Genomic DNA, 13,478 nt, shown 5'->3' with positions numbered 1-13,478 from the left:
ATCGTTCATTTCAATAGGACAGATAGGATCTGAAGGAACACCATCACAACAATTGATAGCTGTGCCTTGACCAATTAAAAATGTGGAAGTACTAAATCTACTATCAACTGGTGCTTTATGAGAGCAACTTTTTAAAAAACTATGCAGATAGAGTTTGGGGGCCACTTTGCAAGTTCACCTGGGTCAGCTGATGTGGCAGATGGGTTCCTCGGCGTAAGGGAACATTTTCATCTGTCATCATTTCAATTAGGCAATAACCTTCAGGATTGTCAAACGGCAACATGTAGCTGGAAGAAAACACAAGAACTCATTATTGTTCATAAAGGCAACAAGGAGTGCAATGAAAATGTATTTCTGGCATAAGATTTGTTTAAGAAGACTATCCTGGTTCATGTGGAGCAGACTTATTTGTATGGACGGATGGCACTTGGGGTCTACGCATATGGCCACTATGAACTTAATTGCCTTGTACACTCCTCACCAGCCCCACATGTTCCCACAGGCAAATGCAAGGGGATAAATAAGAAGAGGAACTAGACTATCTTGGAGCAATATGAGAGGCCTAAATCTAAACCTAAATCCAACTGATAGTCCCAGTCATAACAGACCCATTGAATCACTTGCTGGGTGGTACTGGAAAATGTATGTAAGTCCCATTGATTAAACGGGTCAGCTCTAGCCAGGATTAGCATTTGGATCAGCTTTCAAAAGCAGACCAAATATCTACCTTCTCTCTCTCTTTTTTACGCTGCCCAATGTTGTATGTAGAGCATTTGGAATTTATATAGAAAGGACAGTGAGAGCAGGAAAAAGATTTTTACATGTGTATGGAGTAACTGATAAGCGATACGTGTTAGCTGTGGGTGACATACACTTTCCCTTGTGTAGATGATTGCTGAACAAGTAACATCAGCATTGTATGATAGTGAACTCTCCAGACAGACATTTTCCTTTTCTTGGTCTACAGGGGAAAACAGGAATGGAATACAAAATGAAGGGCTATACCTCTGAGCATCAAGATTACACCAAGATAGACTTATCACAATTCGTGAACGATGTTATTAATGTATGCTCTGGTATTGGGCTTCAAAGATAAAGAGGAATACAAGGTTGAGGGAATTTGTAAAATAAACACAAAGAACATTCAATGAGTTGTTGAGAATTCTTCAGGGCTTTTTTTTTCAATGTAGTGAAATCTGGGGGGGGGGGGAGGGAGAATGCTATGTACATTATTGACAATGAAAGCCTCTCTCCCAAAGGACTGCTTTCACATAATTGTTTTCAAATTGTTATTTTTTTGACGGAGGGGAAAAAAAAATCAAGAGTGCTAATTATTACTTCAGTGGTTGTCAAATGTGAGAACATAATGGCTAAGAGCTTAATTAAAATGAGCTCTCAATTTGGTGAAAGCATTTTTTCTCACCATGTTTCAGTTTGAAATTCCATTTAACACTTGCACCTGGCAACCTAATGTTAACATTTGTACTCCAATCAAGAAATCCATCTGTGTTCAGAGGCACGCATGGATCTCTTGCGTGCTTACGGATCCCAATTCCATTCAATGGAGAGAAGGAATCCCCATGAAAGAAAATGCCTGTTACCACACTGAAAAGACTGGAAGGGCATCCAGACAGACAAGGGTGGGCAATCTGTGGTCCACCAGCGGTTTCTGGACTGAAACTCAACTTTGACAACCCCTCACCACTGGCTGTGTCAATTAATACTGATGGCAGTTGGGAGCCAAAAATATCTGGAGGGTGACAGTTGCTCATCAAAGCCAGAGACTGTGATCCCTCACCTCCATGTACTCTGAACAATTGAGGGCAATGTGGCCTGACAATAGTACCACTGGTGTTAACATATTTTTGGACTCTCACAATAAGGTTTATGATCAGGCTGCTAAGCGATTTGGCTGCCTATTCTGCATGTCGTCCCCAAGCACTGGGAGATTTACCAGAAATGGAGCCTCTTTTGTCTCAGCCTCCACTCTCTGACAATGGATGGAGAGAAAGAGGGGGGAAAAAAATCTCCATCTGTAAATTATCAGAGCTTAAAGAGCCTGGTCAAGGACTCATCAACCATAAAAAGATAGCCTCCTCATGGGAGCCATTCAATAATCCTTAAGGCCTGGCCTCAAGATCTAGACAGGATTTGTAGGTCTTTGGTTTCTTTCTTGAGCTCATTCCCACCAGAGAAAATGTTTGTAGTGTTGTTCAAATTCCAGGTCCTCTCCATGAATCTTCTATATCATTTCTAGATCTTTCCTTGTCTCCCATTGCCCAATTGTCTTTCCTCTCTTTGTCTTACAATGGAAAAAAAAAGAGTAGAGTTACTGTATGAGATAGCTCATAAATCTTTTGCATGTCCTTCTGATAGGTATGTGTGACAATTGCATGTACAATGGCCAGCATTGCTCCAGTGGTACTTTCTAGCTGTCCACTAGTGGAGGCTCAAAGCTGCCAAAAACCACAGCTCAAAAAGGGAGGGGTGAAGGAATGCTCAGTTTTGCAAATCTGAAAATTTATCATTTTTGCAGAAGGCAAGAGAAAATCCTCTCCCGTGCTTTCCAAAAACCCTTGTAGCTTTGACTGTAATGTCTTGGGAAGAAGGATGGCATTATTCTGAGCAACCTTGACTTCAAAAAGACACCAGGCCAGAAAGATAGTGGATTGCTGCTCCACTAATGCTCTATTCAAGCTCCATATCCTAGTCTAGTTTCTCTTCCCTAGCCTTCCAGTATTGCATCAATACATTATCAAATTGAGGATATCCAGAACTGGCCTCTTATTGAGAACAGAGCTATCCTGAGACCCAATGTATCCCTGGAGATTACACTGAAACCAAACATCCTAGTCTTTCTTCCATTTGCATACCTACAGCTCCAACTCTCCACTTTCCCTCCATACAATGTTTGCATTCTATTAGGGTGCTTATTAGGGCAGCATGAGCTTAGCAGTTTGATACACATTACATAGAGAAGACAATATTTCACTGCAAATTCCATTAATAGTTCTGCAGGCCTATCGCATTGTAGAGACAGACTTTCTAGGACAGGAATGTTACTGTCAGTTGCTTATTCTGTTTTGTATTCTGATTAATGATCTACATGTATTTCCTATTTTCCGCCAATATGGGGAGATCAGCATAAAAAACACATTGTGCTTTTAGAGAGAAATGTTCATTTCGTTTACAGTGCATAAATATTTATATATGTAATGATAGAAACTGATGGGGAAATATTTTCTTTCCAGTTTAAAAACTGGGCAAAATTCCTGCACATCAACTCGGGAGACAGACTTACACATTCAGACTTTTTGCAACAAGGCATCTAGAAGATCAGATTAGGAAGAACAAGGATCAAGCCGATAGCATTGCCTCAAGACATTTCCAAGCCCTGTTTTTCATAATGCATTTTATATTCTATGATATAGATCTGACCTTACCCTAAAACAGCAACCATCACAATGCCTAATCATTCGCCTCTTCAGGTCTTCAAGGCAAAACGTAGGAGGAGCATTTTCTGTGACTTGAGCTTCTTTTGATCTGGCAAGGACATCTTATGCACCTGCTCCAGTTTTCTGCTACACATTTCAGTTGGGTTTAAACACCAGTGTTCTCTTATCCCACAGAGACCACCAGAAAAAGCCTACAGTGCACAGTGTGACCCTTTAGGAAGACAGGATTTATGTGTGAAGAGTGGAATTTCCATACTACCTGACTAATCAAAAGCCACAAAGAAATGAAAAAGTCATGGCGAAGGTGCTCAGGATTTCATAAATGTTTTCTCCCCACCTCTAAACATAATTTTTCTTCCACCCAAGTTGTGTTTATTTGCTGCAGTCTAGTGGCAGTAGTCCACACTTTATTAGCTTTAAATGATACCAGCAATCCTCTACAAACGGATAACTCAGTGGTTTAAGCATCTGCCTCCAGAGCCAGAGGGTGGGAGTTCAATTCCTTACTGTGCCTCCTTGACAGGGACTGAACTCAATGTCCATTCCAGCCCAGAAGTTCTAAGATTATTATATTATAATTATTATTATAGATATAGATGTAGCAGGTGGACAAGAGGTCTTGCAACATCAAAATAGTCCAAATTATAGAAAATGCTATCACTACATTTTGCCTTAGAAGATCTGGAGATCTTCATATTGATATATCCATATGGATATAGCAAATTTTGACCTAACTCTGGGAGGCAGTGGAAGACAGGAGGGCCTGGCGTGCTCTGGTCCATGGGGTCATGAAGGGTCGGACATGACTAAACAACTAAACAACAACAACAACAATAGCTAATTATAGGTGATGTGAGCTGATGAACTTCCTGCCAGCTTCCCTCTCCCCCTGTTTCTGTCTACAGTGTCAACATGCAATTCATTCTTACCACAAGGCATCTCCAAAAACTCTACAATGACAAGAAATGTTTAAAACCTCGCACAGCATTTTTTATTTGCAAAGTGCTATACAGGGTTTCTTTGGCTAGGGATTCAGCTCGACTCTTCCAGCATCATTCGTCACCAAGTGCAAATATTTATTATGATAGATTATTGCTTGTTCCTTGCAGTTCCTATAAACCAACTAAAGCAGAGGCATTTTTAAACTCGCAGGTTACCTCACGGAACAGAGCTCAAATAAACATTTTTACCAGTGATGGAAGACGCAGCAGAAATGTTGAGCCTTTCGCTGATGGTGGATCACATTTCCATGAGTTCATTGGGAGCAAATTAAACTGCTAGTCCTTTCCTGCTAATTTCCCCATCACTACCTTCAGCTTGTACTGGAACAGCCAGAGACAAACCGCTCTTGGCAAGGGATGGCAGAGGTCTTTCTGCCCTCTGGAACCACAAGGTGGCAGTAAAGACACATGAGGAAAAAAAAACCGAAACTCAACCCACCCCTCCCCAAACACATTCTCCAGATCCTCCCCACCTTCCTTGCCAAATCTCTCTAGTCATTGAAAAGTCTAACTTAAGCCCTAATTGACAGCATGATTGCTTCAGCTTCCTGCTTATATCAAGGGAAACACAGCAAAGTATTTTAAACTGATTACACTTTTGACAATATGGATGAGGATAGGTCCTGAGACATATGATTTTCCTAACTGTGCTCATGCATTATAATTACCTAATGTAATCATGGTGTGTGTGTGTGTGTTTTAAAGAAACCCGGTGCATTCATGCTCATGCAAACACAGGAAAATTTTGTTTACCCCAATTACATTTTTTTATACAGTGTTATCACCACAGCTGTATTTCCTGGGGACTGCCATGCAGATCCAACAAAATTAAAATGTCAAATCAGGGAGCAGAAAAAGTCAAGCAGAGACACATTAGCAGTGGGTTCTGACCTTGTGCATTCAGCTCTTATGCCACCAACCAGTAGGAATTTCACACCGATAACTGGCCAGACCACAGAAAAACCAAGGGATTTGGGATTCCAACAAATAATCATACACAAGGTTTACAAGTACCTCTACAATTTGCATCTGAAGGTTCAGGCACATAAATTTAGACATACTCATCCATCCCTGAAAACACACTAATTTCCTGCTCTTGCGTAACATACAACCGCTATCTGCTTAACATATCGCTTGGGGGCAAGAAAATCAAGATGCTTTTACCTGTAAATGGTTGATATTATGGAAAGAATTTGAAATGACTGCCATGGAACACTGAAGCAGTTGCTTCATTTACACCCTTGATTAGACAGAGCAGTTGTCAAGGGTACAGCTAACCAGCTGTCAAGTAATATATGAGATTTTTCAAGAACAGTGATTTTACTTTTGAGTGCACACATCCAGTTCAGAGGTATAAGGAGCTACAGCATGTTTTTGAGCTATAACAACCTCTGGGTTTTTCTCTTTAAAATCTCCAGAGCCAATGATTAATAAAATGGCAATATCATTTTAAGTTCTCCCTGCCCTCTGCTCATAAAAATGACATCTTCTAGAAAGTTTCAGGCCTGGCAGAGGTGGGCTTTTTCTCCCCCTTTAGTTTTACAAATGCACTAATGTTTTTAAATTGTGCTTGGCTTTAATCCTCTTTTCCCTTCTCCTTTTCTTCTTTTCATTGACAGGGAGCCTTTTTCTAGTTTTGGCATATTTCAGCCATTTCAAGCATTACATTAAAGCTAGGTCATTAAAGGAAAAGTGTTCTTTTTATGGCTGGCATTTTCTTTAAACGGCAAAATGCAAAATCTACTTCCCAAAGTCTCGGATTTGTTAAAACCTGCAAAATGAAAATAAAGCCAGTGGTGGATGTGTAAGCCAAGGTCTAATGGTATTTTTTGGTATAACATAATTGGAATTGATACTTTCTTACTCCTCCCTATCCATCTGCATCCCTCCATATATTGGGGATAAACACCCACACACCCACTTCCAGAGAATCACTTTCTAGCTCTCCAGAGCAGGATTTCAAAATGCACCAGGTTGAAGGTACAGGTTGTAGAAAGGAGGGTAAGACTCTGGCAAGAGCAATCTGGCTGAAGAGTCCGAGGTTCAGGATTTGATTCTCCCACTGTGCCTCCTTGACAGGGTCTGGACTCGATGATCCATAGGGTTGCTTCCAGCTCTGTAGTTCTAAGATAAATACTGTACACTATTGACTTCTGGTTCAGGATTATGGAATAGACCCATGATCTGGTGATCAACCTGGATGCCATACACATGAAGGTCCTTATTGTGAGCCATTTCCATTAAGAAGCCAGCTTTATGAGCACATTTGGGACCTGCACATGCCTCTGCTCTCATCTTCATGTCAGCTGAGAAGTCCTTCCACAGATGAGAGCCCAGTTTGACAGACCAAGCTGGAGAGGTTTGATAAGCAAACCCTATTTAAATCAAGGTATGACAAGTTATTATGGCCAAGGCTAAAGGTGGGTACATGTAAAACATGTTGGATTTGGAATTTGTTTGTTCCTTTTTGTAGTGGAGAGAAAAGCATGGAAAGATCCGCCAAATCTTTTCCCTTTTCTTGGGGGGGGGGGGAGATCATTCTGGATGCTTCTTGAATAAAGGAAGCAAAACAGTTTACTTACAGTTTCAAAGGTTTGTTCTTTTATATACATAGTGTGGAGCTGCATCTCCACATGTCTATCTCTGGAGAGCACAAAAATGAACGAAAGAGAGGAAAGGAAGCTAATACTGGAGACAACAGGAAAGAAGAGGCGATCTGAAAGACTTTAACATGTGAAAAAAACCCACCTTACTAAGTTATGGCAGATGCAGAGCATGCTCCCCAGAGATACCGAGTGTTAAAGGGAAAGCAAAGATTGCATTTCCCCAACAAAATAGTTGACTTGGAATTCTCATATTCTTAAATGACAAATCCTTGAAGTCTGAGATAGCGCAACCACACAGGCCAATAGCCAGGGCATCTCCTTCCTCTTTCTAATCACCTGGCTGCTCTTAGACCAGAGTGACGGCTGTTGTCATTTGAGCCCAAAAACAACTAGACTAGACAACATGGGGTGGTGGCGACAGGATATAGTATGTCATCCAAATGGTAATAACTCCAGTGATAAAGTTATTGGGGCTGGCTTTTTTCTGTAAGACACTCTCTAGATACCCAAGGTTCAGTGTGATAACTAGCCAGAGATTCTGCACTGCCCCTTTACAAAGATGATACTTTGGGCTGGCCCATTTAGTTTCACTTAAACCTTATTTATTCCACATTAAATTATCTGAAAATCCTTCCAACCAATGTCTTCTGCAATAAGGATGATTGGGCTATGAACGTCATTCCTGCAATCAAAGTGACTCTACCATGTTTTCCCTGTATAGAACTTAGTCCTTATCTATTCCTGATCAGGTATCTGTGACTGGAGAACACAAACATGGCTACACAAGAAGGAGGAAAAATATTGAGTGGCATCCCGAATAAACAAAGTTGGTGTTATGTTGGATAAAATCAAGAGCAAAATGTTCTGTGGAATGCTGAGGAGCGTGGTTGTGACAAACTGGTATAGCTGCACCTCCAGCTCTTTTCAAAGGTGTGTGGACATATCTACTACCCAATTCTCTGGATATACTTTATCCGGAGCTCTCCAATTCATGTACTTTGCTGGAAGGATTATAACCTTGATAAAACTCACAATGCCCACTTTCCTTTCCTTCTTGAGTAGACGGAGTCACTGGAGGGAAGAGGGAGAGTTTTCTGAGACAGGACACAGGAGAGTTAGGAGGTTGTGTTCTGTTGTTTGTGGTTTTCTTTAAATACTTTTCTTGTCTTTAGTCCAATATTTATATTCCTTCCTCCTTTACCCACTTCTCTTGCCCGCCACCCCTATCCCCAACAACCTGCTCCAAAGGCTTATTCTGTAGCGTGTGTCTTAATTCTTTCAGTCAGTCACTATTTTTACTTCTACTTTTAGGCTTCTTATGTATGTCTTCTTCAGAAATCAGTCACTTAATCCTACTTTAGCTCATTTCTCCTAAATTCCAACTAGAGTTAGGAAGAAAAATTCTATTTTATATGTCAGTTTGAATCCAATTCTTCCTTGTTCTTCCTCAGCTTTTTGTCCTCTCCTCCACCTTGTGATATTTATTATTAACATTCATTATTAATAACATCATTCAATTTTTTTAAAAAAATCATTATTATTTTATTAATTAATTAATTATTATTGTATTATATTTTCCATTTCCGATTCTTATTTATAAGTTTTATCCTCTCACTTTTCGGGTGGACACATCCCTGATCATGTTGTTGGCTTTACCTGCCCTTCTGCAGCAACATGGCATTTGGCAGCACTGCTCGAGATCCCTCCCAACATTTTTTTAATTACATTTCTTTAGTTTGTCAGTATGTTTCATTTTATTTTACAAACGTATATCTGGGTCTGTGCTCTGGGTGATAAGATGGGTTCAGATGCACAGAAGCCAGACTGCACAAAGAACCAATGGGGATACAATACTTCATCTTCTTTTGCTTTGAGGGGGAAATATTTTCCAAATGTAAAGGCTGCACAAAAATCTTGCCTTCCTCCTTCAGCTGAAAAATAAATTTGGTGGAAGAAATGAGATTTGGAATGAAATTTGGAAGAAATGAACAAGTAATTGCCTTAATTTCCTCAAAAAAGGCAACTACGCTGTACATTTCTTCCAGTTCTGCCACCAAATTTATTTATTTATTTATTTGTTTGTTTGTTTATTTATATATTTATTTGCTTTTTCATCCTGCCCAACTAGTAGCGAAGCTACTACTCTGGGCAACGAACACAACCAGACATAACAATAATCAAAAGCAACAGAAACATTTGTAGGTAAAACATGAAATCCCAGGACCATGACAGTTGTGAACAGATGGGTGCAATAATTCAATCAGCCCATGGGCTGCAGAATTAAAAAAAACACACAGGAGGTGAACCAAGAGGTGAAGGTAAGATTATTTAGGGGCAACGTAAAGAAAGATTTGGTTAAACAACCAGGTTATAAGTTGCCTCCTGAAATCCAGGAGGGATGGGGCTAGCCACAGCTCTAGCATAAAAGAATTCCAGAGTGAAGCAGCCACCACAGAGAAGGCCCAATTGCGGGTGGAAGACCGCTAGGCCTCCCCTGGTGTGGACACCCAGAGCATTTCCATAAGAGGTGCAGGTAGGACGGGTGGATGTTTTGAGGGAGAGGATCTCAGACAAGGTCCTAAACAGTTAAGGGCTTTAAAAGCTAACATAAGCACATTAGATTTGGCCTGGAAGCATATAGGCAGCCAGTGCAAAAGGGCCAGGATATGGGTTATATGGTCATATTGAGATGTTCCAGAGATCAGCCTGGAAGAAGCACTCTACACCAGCTTCAGCTTCTGAACTGCTGTCAGAGGCAGTCCCATACACAGAGTGTTGTAATAAGTTATTTTTTTGAGATTACAAGCACTTGGACCAGTGTTGTGAGGAATTTCCTGTCAAGATGGCGGCAGAGGTGTGCAATCCACCTTGGCTGGCAAAAGGTGGATGTGGTCACAGCCAAGATCTGATATTCCATTATGAGGGCTTGGTCCAACAGTACACCATGATTTTGCACTTGATTCTCCAGGAGGAACGTGACCCCATCAAGACCAGTCAGACAGCCACCAAGTCTATCAGGAGTCCCTCCCAACAACCGAACCTCCATCTTATCAAGATTCAATATCAACCTGTTGGCCCTTGCCCAATTTATAACGGCCAGGGTCTGCACAGCTTCCACTGCTGAGAAGGAGAAGAAGGAGAGATAGAGTTGCGTGTCATCAGAGTACTGATGACAGCAAACTCCAAAATGATCTCTCCTAGTGGTCTCATATAGATGTTGAACAGCATGGGTGAGATGACTGACCCCTGTGAGACAGACACCGCATTGCAGCACCCAAGGGGACGAAACAGCCTCCCCCATCTGAACTCTCTGGTACTGGCCTCTGAGGAAGAAATGGAGCCAGCTCAGTGTTGAACTTCCAGTCTCTAACCCTGAGAGTGGGTCCAAGTGGATACCATGGAGAATTATAACAAAATAATTTCATTACATTTTGAGAGAGAGAGAGAGAGAGGGAGAGAGAGGGAGGGAGGGAGGGAGAGGGAGAGGGAGAGAGAGAGAGAGAGAGAGAGAGAGAGAGAGAGAGAGAACGCGAACCCTTGTTACAGCTGTTTTTTCTATTTCTGGTGGGAGTCAGTAAAAGACAAGAATCTCCACACTTCTAAAATCTCAATTCCGAGTCAGGTGGTGATGAAAGCAAACTGCTGGTGAATTGGTCTGAGCTGAAGCAGGCCATTATCCACAGTGCTGCATCTGAACCAAATCTGTTGGTCGCCTCACAACATTACTTTCAGTTCTTCCCTCCACGAGGAGTTGTCTGTGGTGGAGGAATCTGTTTTCTGCTAGTAGTGTGTTCATTTCAGTGCTAGAGGGACATAGCTGAATACAATCCAGGAAAAAATGCTACCAGTACTAAACCTCCATGTAGCAGCAATATTTGCAAGCATTTTTCATGTAAGTGGTGCTCACTGTAGACACTGGTGGTTTAGCACACACTCTATAAAAATAATGAAAATGTTTATGTTTCTTTTGAAACTTCACTTAATCTGCACTGAGATTTCCCCAGGAGTCTATGGAGGAGACATTGAAAATTCTGTCTTCAGGTTTAGTAACAGATTAACGACTTTGTATTTTGGTGGGAATTTCGTCTACATATGTAACTCACTTCCTTGCCTCACTTAAGTTATTCTGCTCTTTATTTTCCCATGGCATTCTTCTGCTCTTTCCTCTGAAATGCACAGAGATCGTTAATTCGCTAACAATCGTTGCAGACTGGCCTGAGGTTCAGATCATTATATTTGTTTTTTTAACCGTCCTTTCTGTGAAGTTTGTTGTCTTGACCTTTCACACTTGCCAACAACAAATGAAAGCCAAGGCTGCCGGGCTTAATATGCCAATGTAATTAGAGGTCCGGTATGTTTTGCATAAGATTGCCGGCAACCATTCCAGCTGTCGTTTCTTTGTACCTATTCTGGGCTAAGTTCAGCTTTCTTGAATATGGGCGAGACCAAATCCCGCCTCCCAGCTTCAACATCCTTCATTCATTACCTGGAAAGGTCAGAACAGGGATTGCTCTGGGTTCCCAGTCAGAGGGAGAATTATGTATGTGCTCAGCTTAGCACCTGAGGAATCCCCCTTCAGACCTTTCCACTAAAGACAGACATGTCTTGGGATGGAGCTGGCGCATGTGGAGATGTGTGGCATGGGGCCAGGATGCACAGCACTGCGACTCCCTCTACACGTTTGGACAACGTTTGGGGGCACCACTGCTCCTAGGACAGCTTGCTCAAGGCTTGCATTCTGAATTGGCATTTCATTTTGAATTCTGAAGGCGTTTCTCTCTGTCAGAGTGTGTGCAGATTAAACACAGCGACTTACTCTGCAACGTTGACTCATCAGTTTCTTTTATTTTCTTTCTCCTAATGAGCTCTCAGACGCATCACGCCGAGCTGTCCCCATAAGAAAAGGGAGACAAGAGACTTTTCAGTGGCAAGGAAGTTGTGGCACATGGGCTATTAAGGCAGCAGGCCATTTGTTTTATCAGGTGCCTCTTCTTTCCTCTTTCCCATCTTCTATGCAGAACCTATTTTTATTTTTTTTAATTGCATTTGAATCCTGCTGTTCTGTCCCAAGTACTGGCATTTGCTTCCTCTGGTTTGGAGAATGACAGCATAGACTCTCATAAGTGAGGGCCTGTGGTGGAGGAATTTGACCCTGTGCTGGTCCCAGATGTCTTAGGACAGCGACAAAGCCCATCTTTCACTGATCTACCTAGTCAAAACAAAATATCATACTGCTTGCTATACAGGAACTTCAGTCCAGAAACTGCCATGAAATTGCATTCCTCTCAATGCTCCTGGACCAAAATATTGAGCTGATGGTGGCTGAAACAAGTTGCTAAAAGCCTCTTCAAGTACCAGAGTATTTCCCCCAGGAAAAGCAGAGCAAGCTAGTTTGAGGTCTGTCTTGTGGAAGTATAAATCAAAAGCTCCTGACATTTGCCATCCAGCCTCCATTTAAAACCTTCAAACGATAAAGGATGCATGACCACCTCCACTGTTATACAGATTTTGCTTCCCAATAACTTAATTGAAATTGTCTTTCATGTAATTCGCATCCATGAATTCAGGCTTCTTTTTCCCCCCAGGCAGGAGAAGCCACATTTGCCCCATGCTCTAAATGATAGTCCTTTAAATTTTTTTGAAGATGGCTATCCTCTCATTCCTCAATCTTCTTCAGGCAATGCATAACCAGCGATCTCGACCTTTCTTTGCAGGGCTTCCTTTCCAATCATATTCCAGCTTATAAATGTTTTTTTTAAAAAGTGATACTCAAATCTGGAGGGGAGGTCTGACTGAAGCAGAATAGAATAGAACGGCAGATATTGCATGCCTTGACCTAGACACAGTTTACGTTTGCTGATGCAACCTCTTATTGCATTTATCTTTTTTCTTTTGCCTAGCTCTCTAGGTAGCTTTCTCACATACTATTGCCAAGCTAGGTGTCAGCTACAAAATGAAATCCAGTAGTGAGTTACAACTAGAGTAGGCCCATTGAATCACTGGGGGGTCAGTCAACTCCTCTGTAAGACAGATTCAATGGGCCTGCTCTAATTGCAATTTACTGCTGGATTTCACCCATAGTGTCCTATATGCATCTGTCTGATTTTTCTTTCCTAAATGCAGAACATGATCATCTTCTCTAGTGACACTTGTTTGCTTTGACCCATCTAGTACAATCATCTTGATCCTGATTCTGTCTTCTGAAGGACTAGCTGCCTCTCCTAGTTCCTTATCTTATTTCATCAGCATCCCTTCTACTCTTTTATCAAAGTCATTCACAAAGATATCGAATAGCATTGGACCAAGGACACTCGCCTGCAACATCCCACCTAGCAGTTCTGTCCAGGAGAGGCATTGTCCTCCAGAAGACAGAATAAGGATCAAAATGGATTTACCAGACAGGTCAAAAACAAGCA

The 13,478-nt window shown here is 41.5% G+C and overlaps 1 protein-coding gene across 1 annotated transcript in view; it reads right to left on the bottom strand.

Moving 5' to 3' along the window:
- Window positions 1-13,478, bottom strand: part of LOC140707324 (protein eyes shut homolog) — a 79,015-nt gene that overhangs the window by 16,648 nt on the left and 48,889 nt on the right. The window contains exon 3 of the mRNA XM_078386198.1: window positions 179-287. Coding sequence (XP_078242324.1) covers window positions 179-287 — 109 coding nt within the window. The remainder of the gene's footprint in view (window positions 1-178; window positions 288-13,478) is intronic.

Source organism: Pogona vitticeps, chromosome 1, assembly GCF_051106095.1.
Source record: "Pogona vitticeps strain Pit_001003342236 chromosome 1, PviZW2.1, whole genome shotgun sequence".
NCBI lineage: Eukaryota > Metazoa > Chordata > Lepidosauria > Squamata > Agamidae > Pogona > Pogona vitticeps.
The sequence above is the reverse complement of the archived record's forward strand: the minus strand, read 5'-3'. Positions and strand labels throughout refer to the sequence as shown.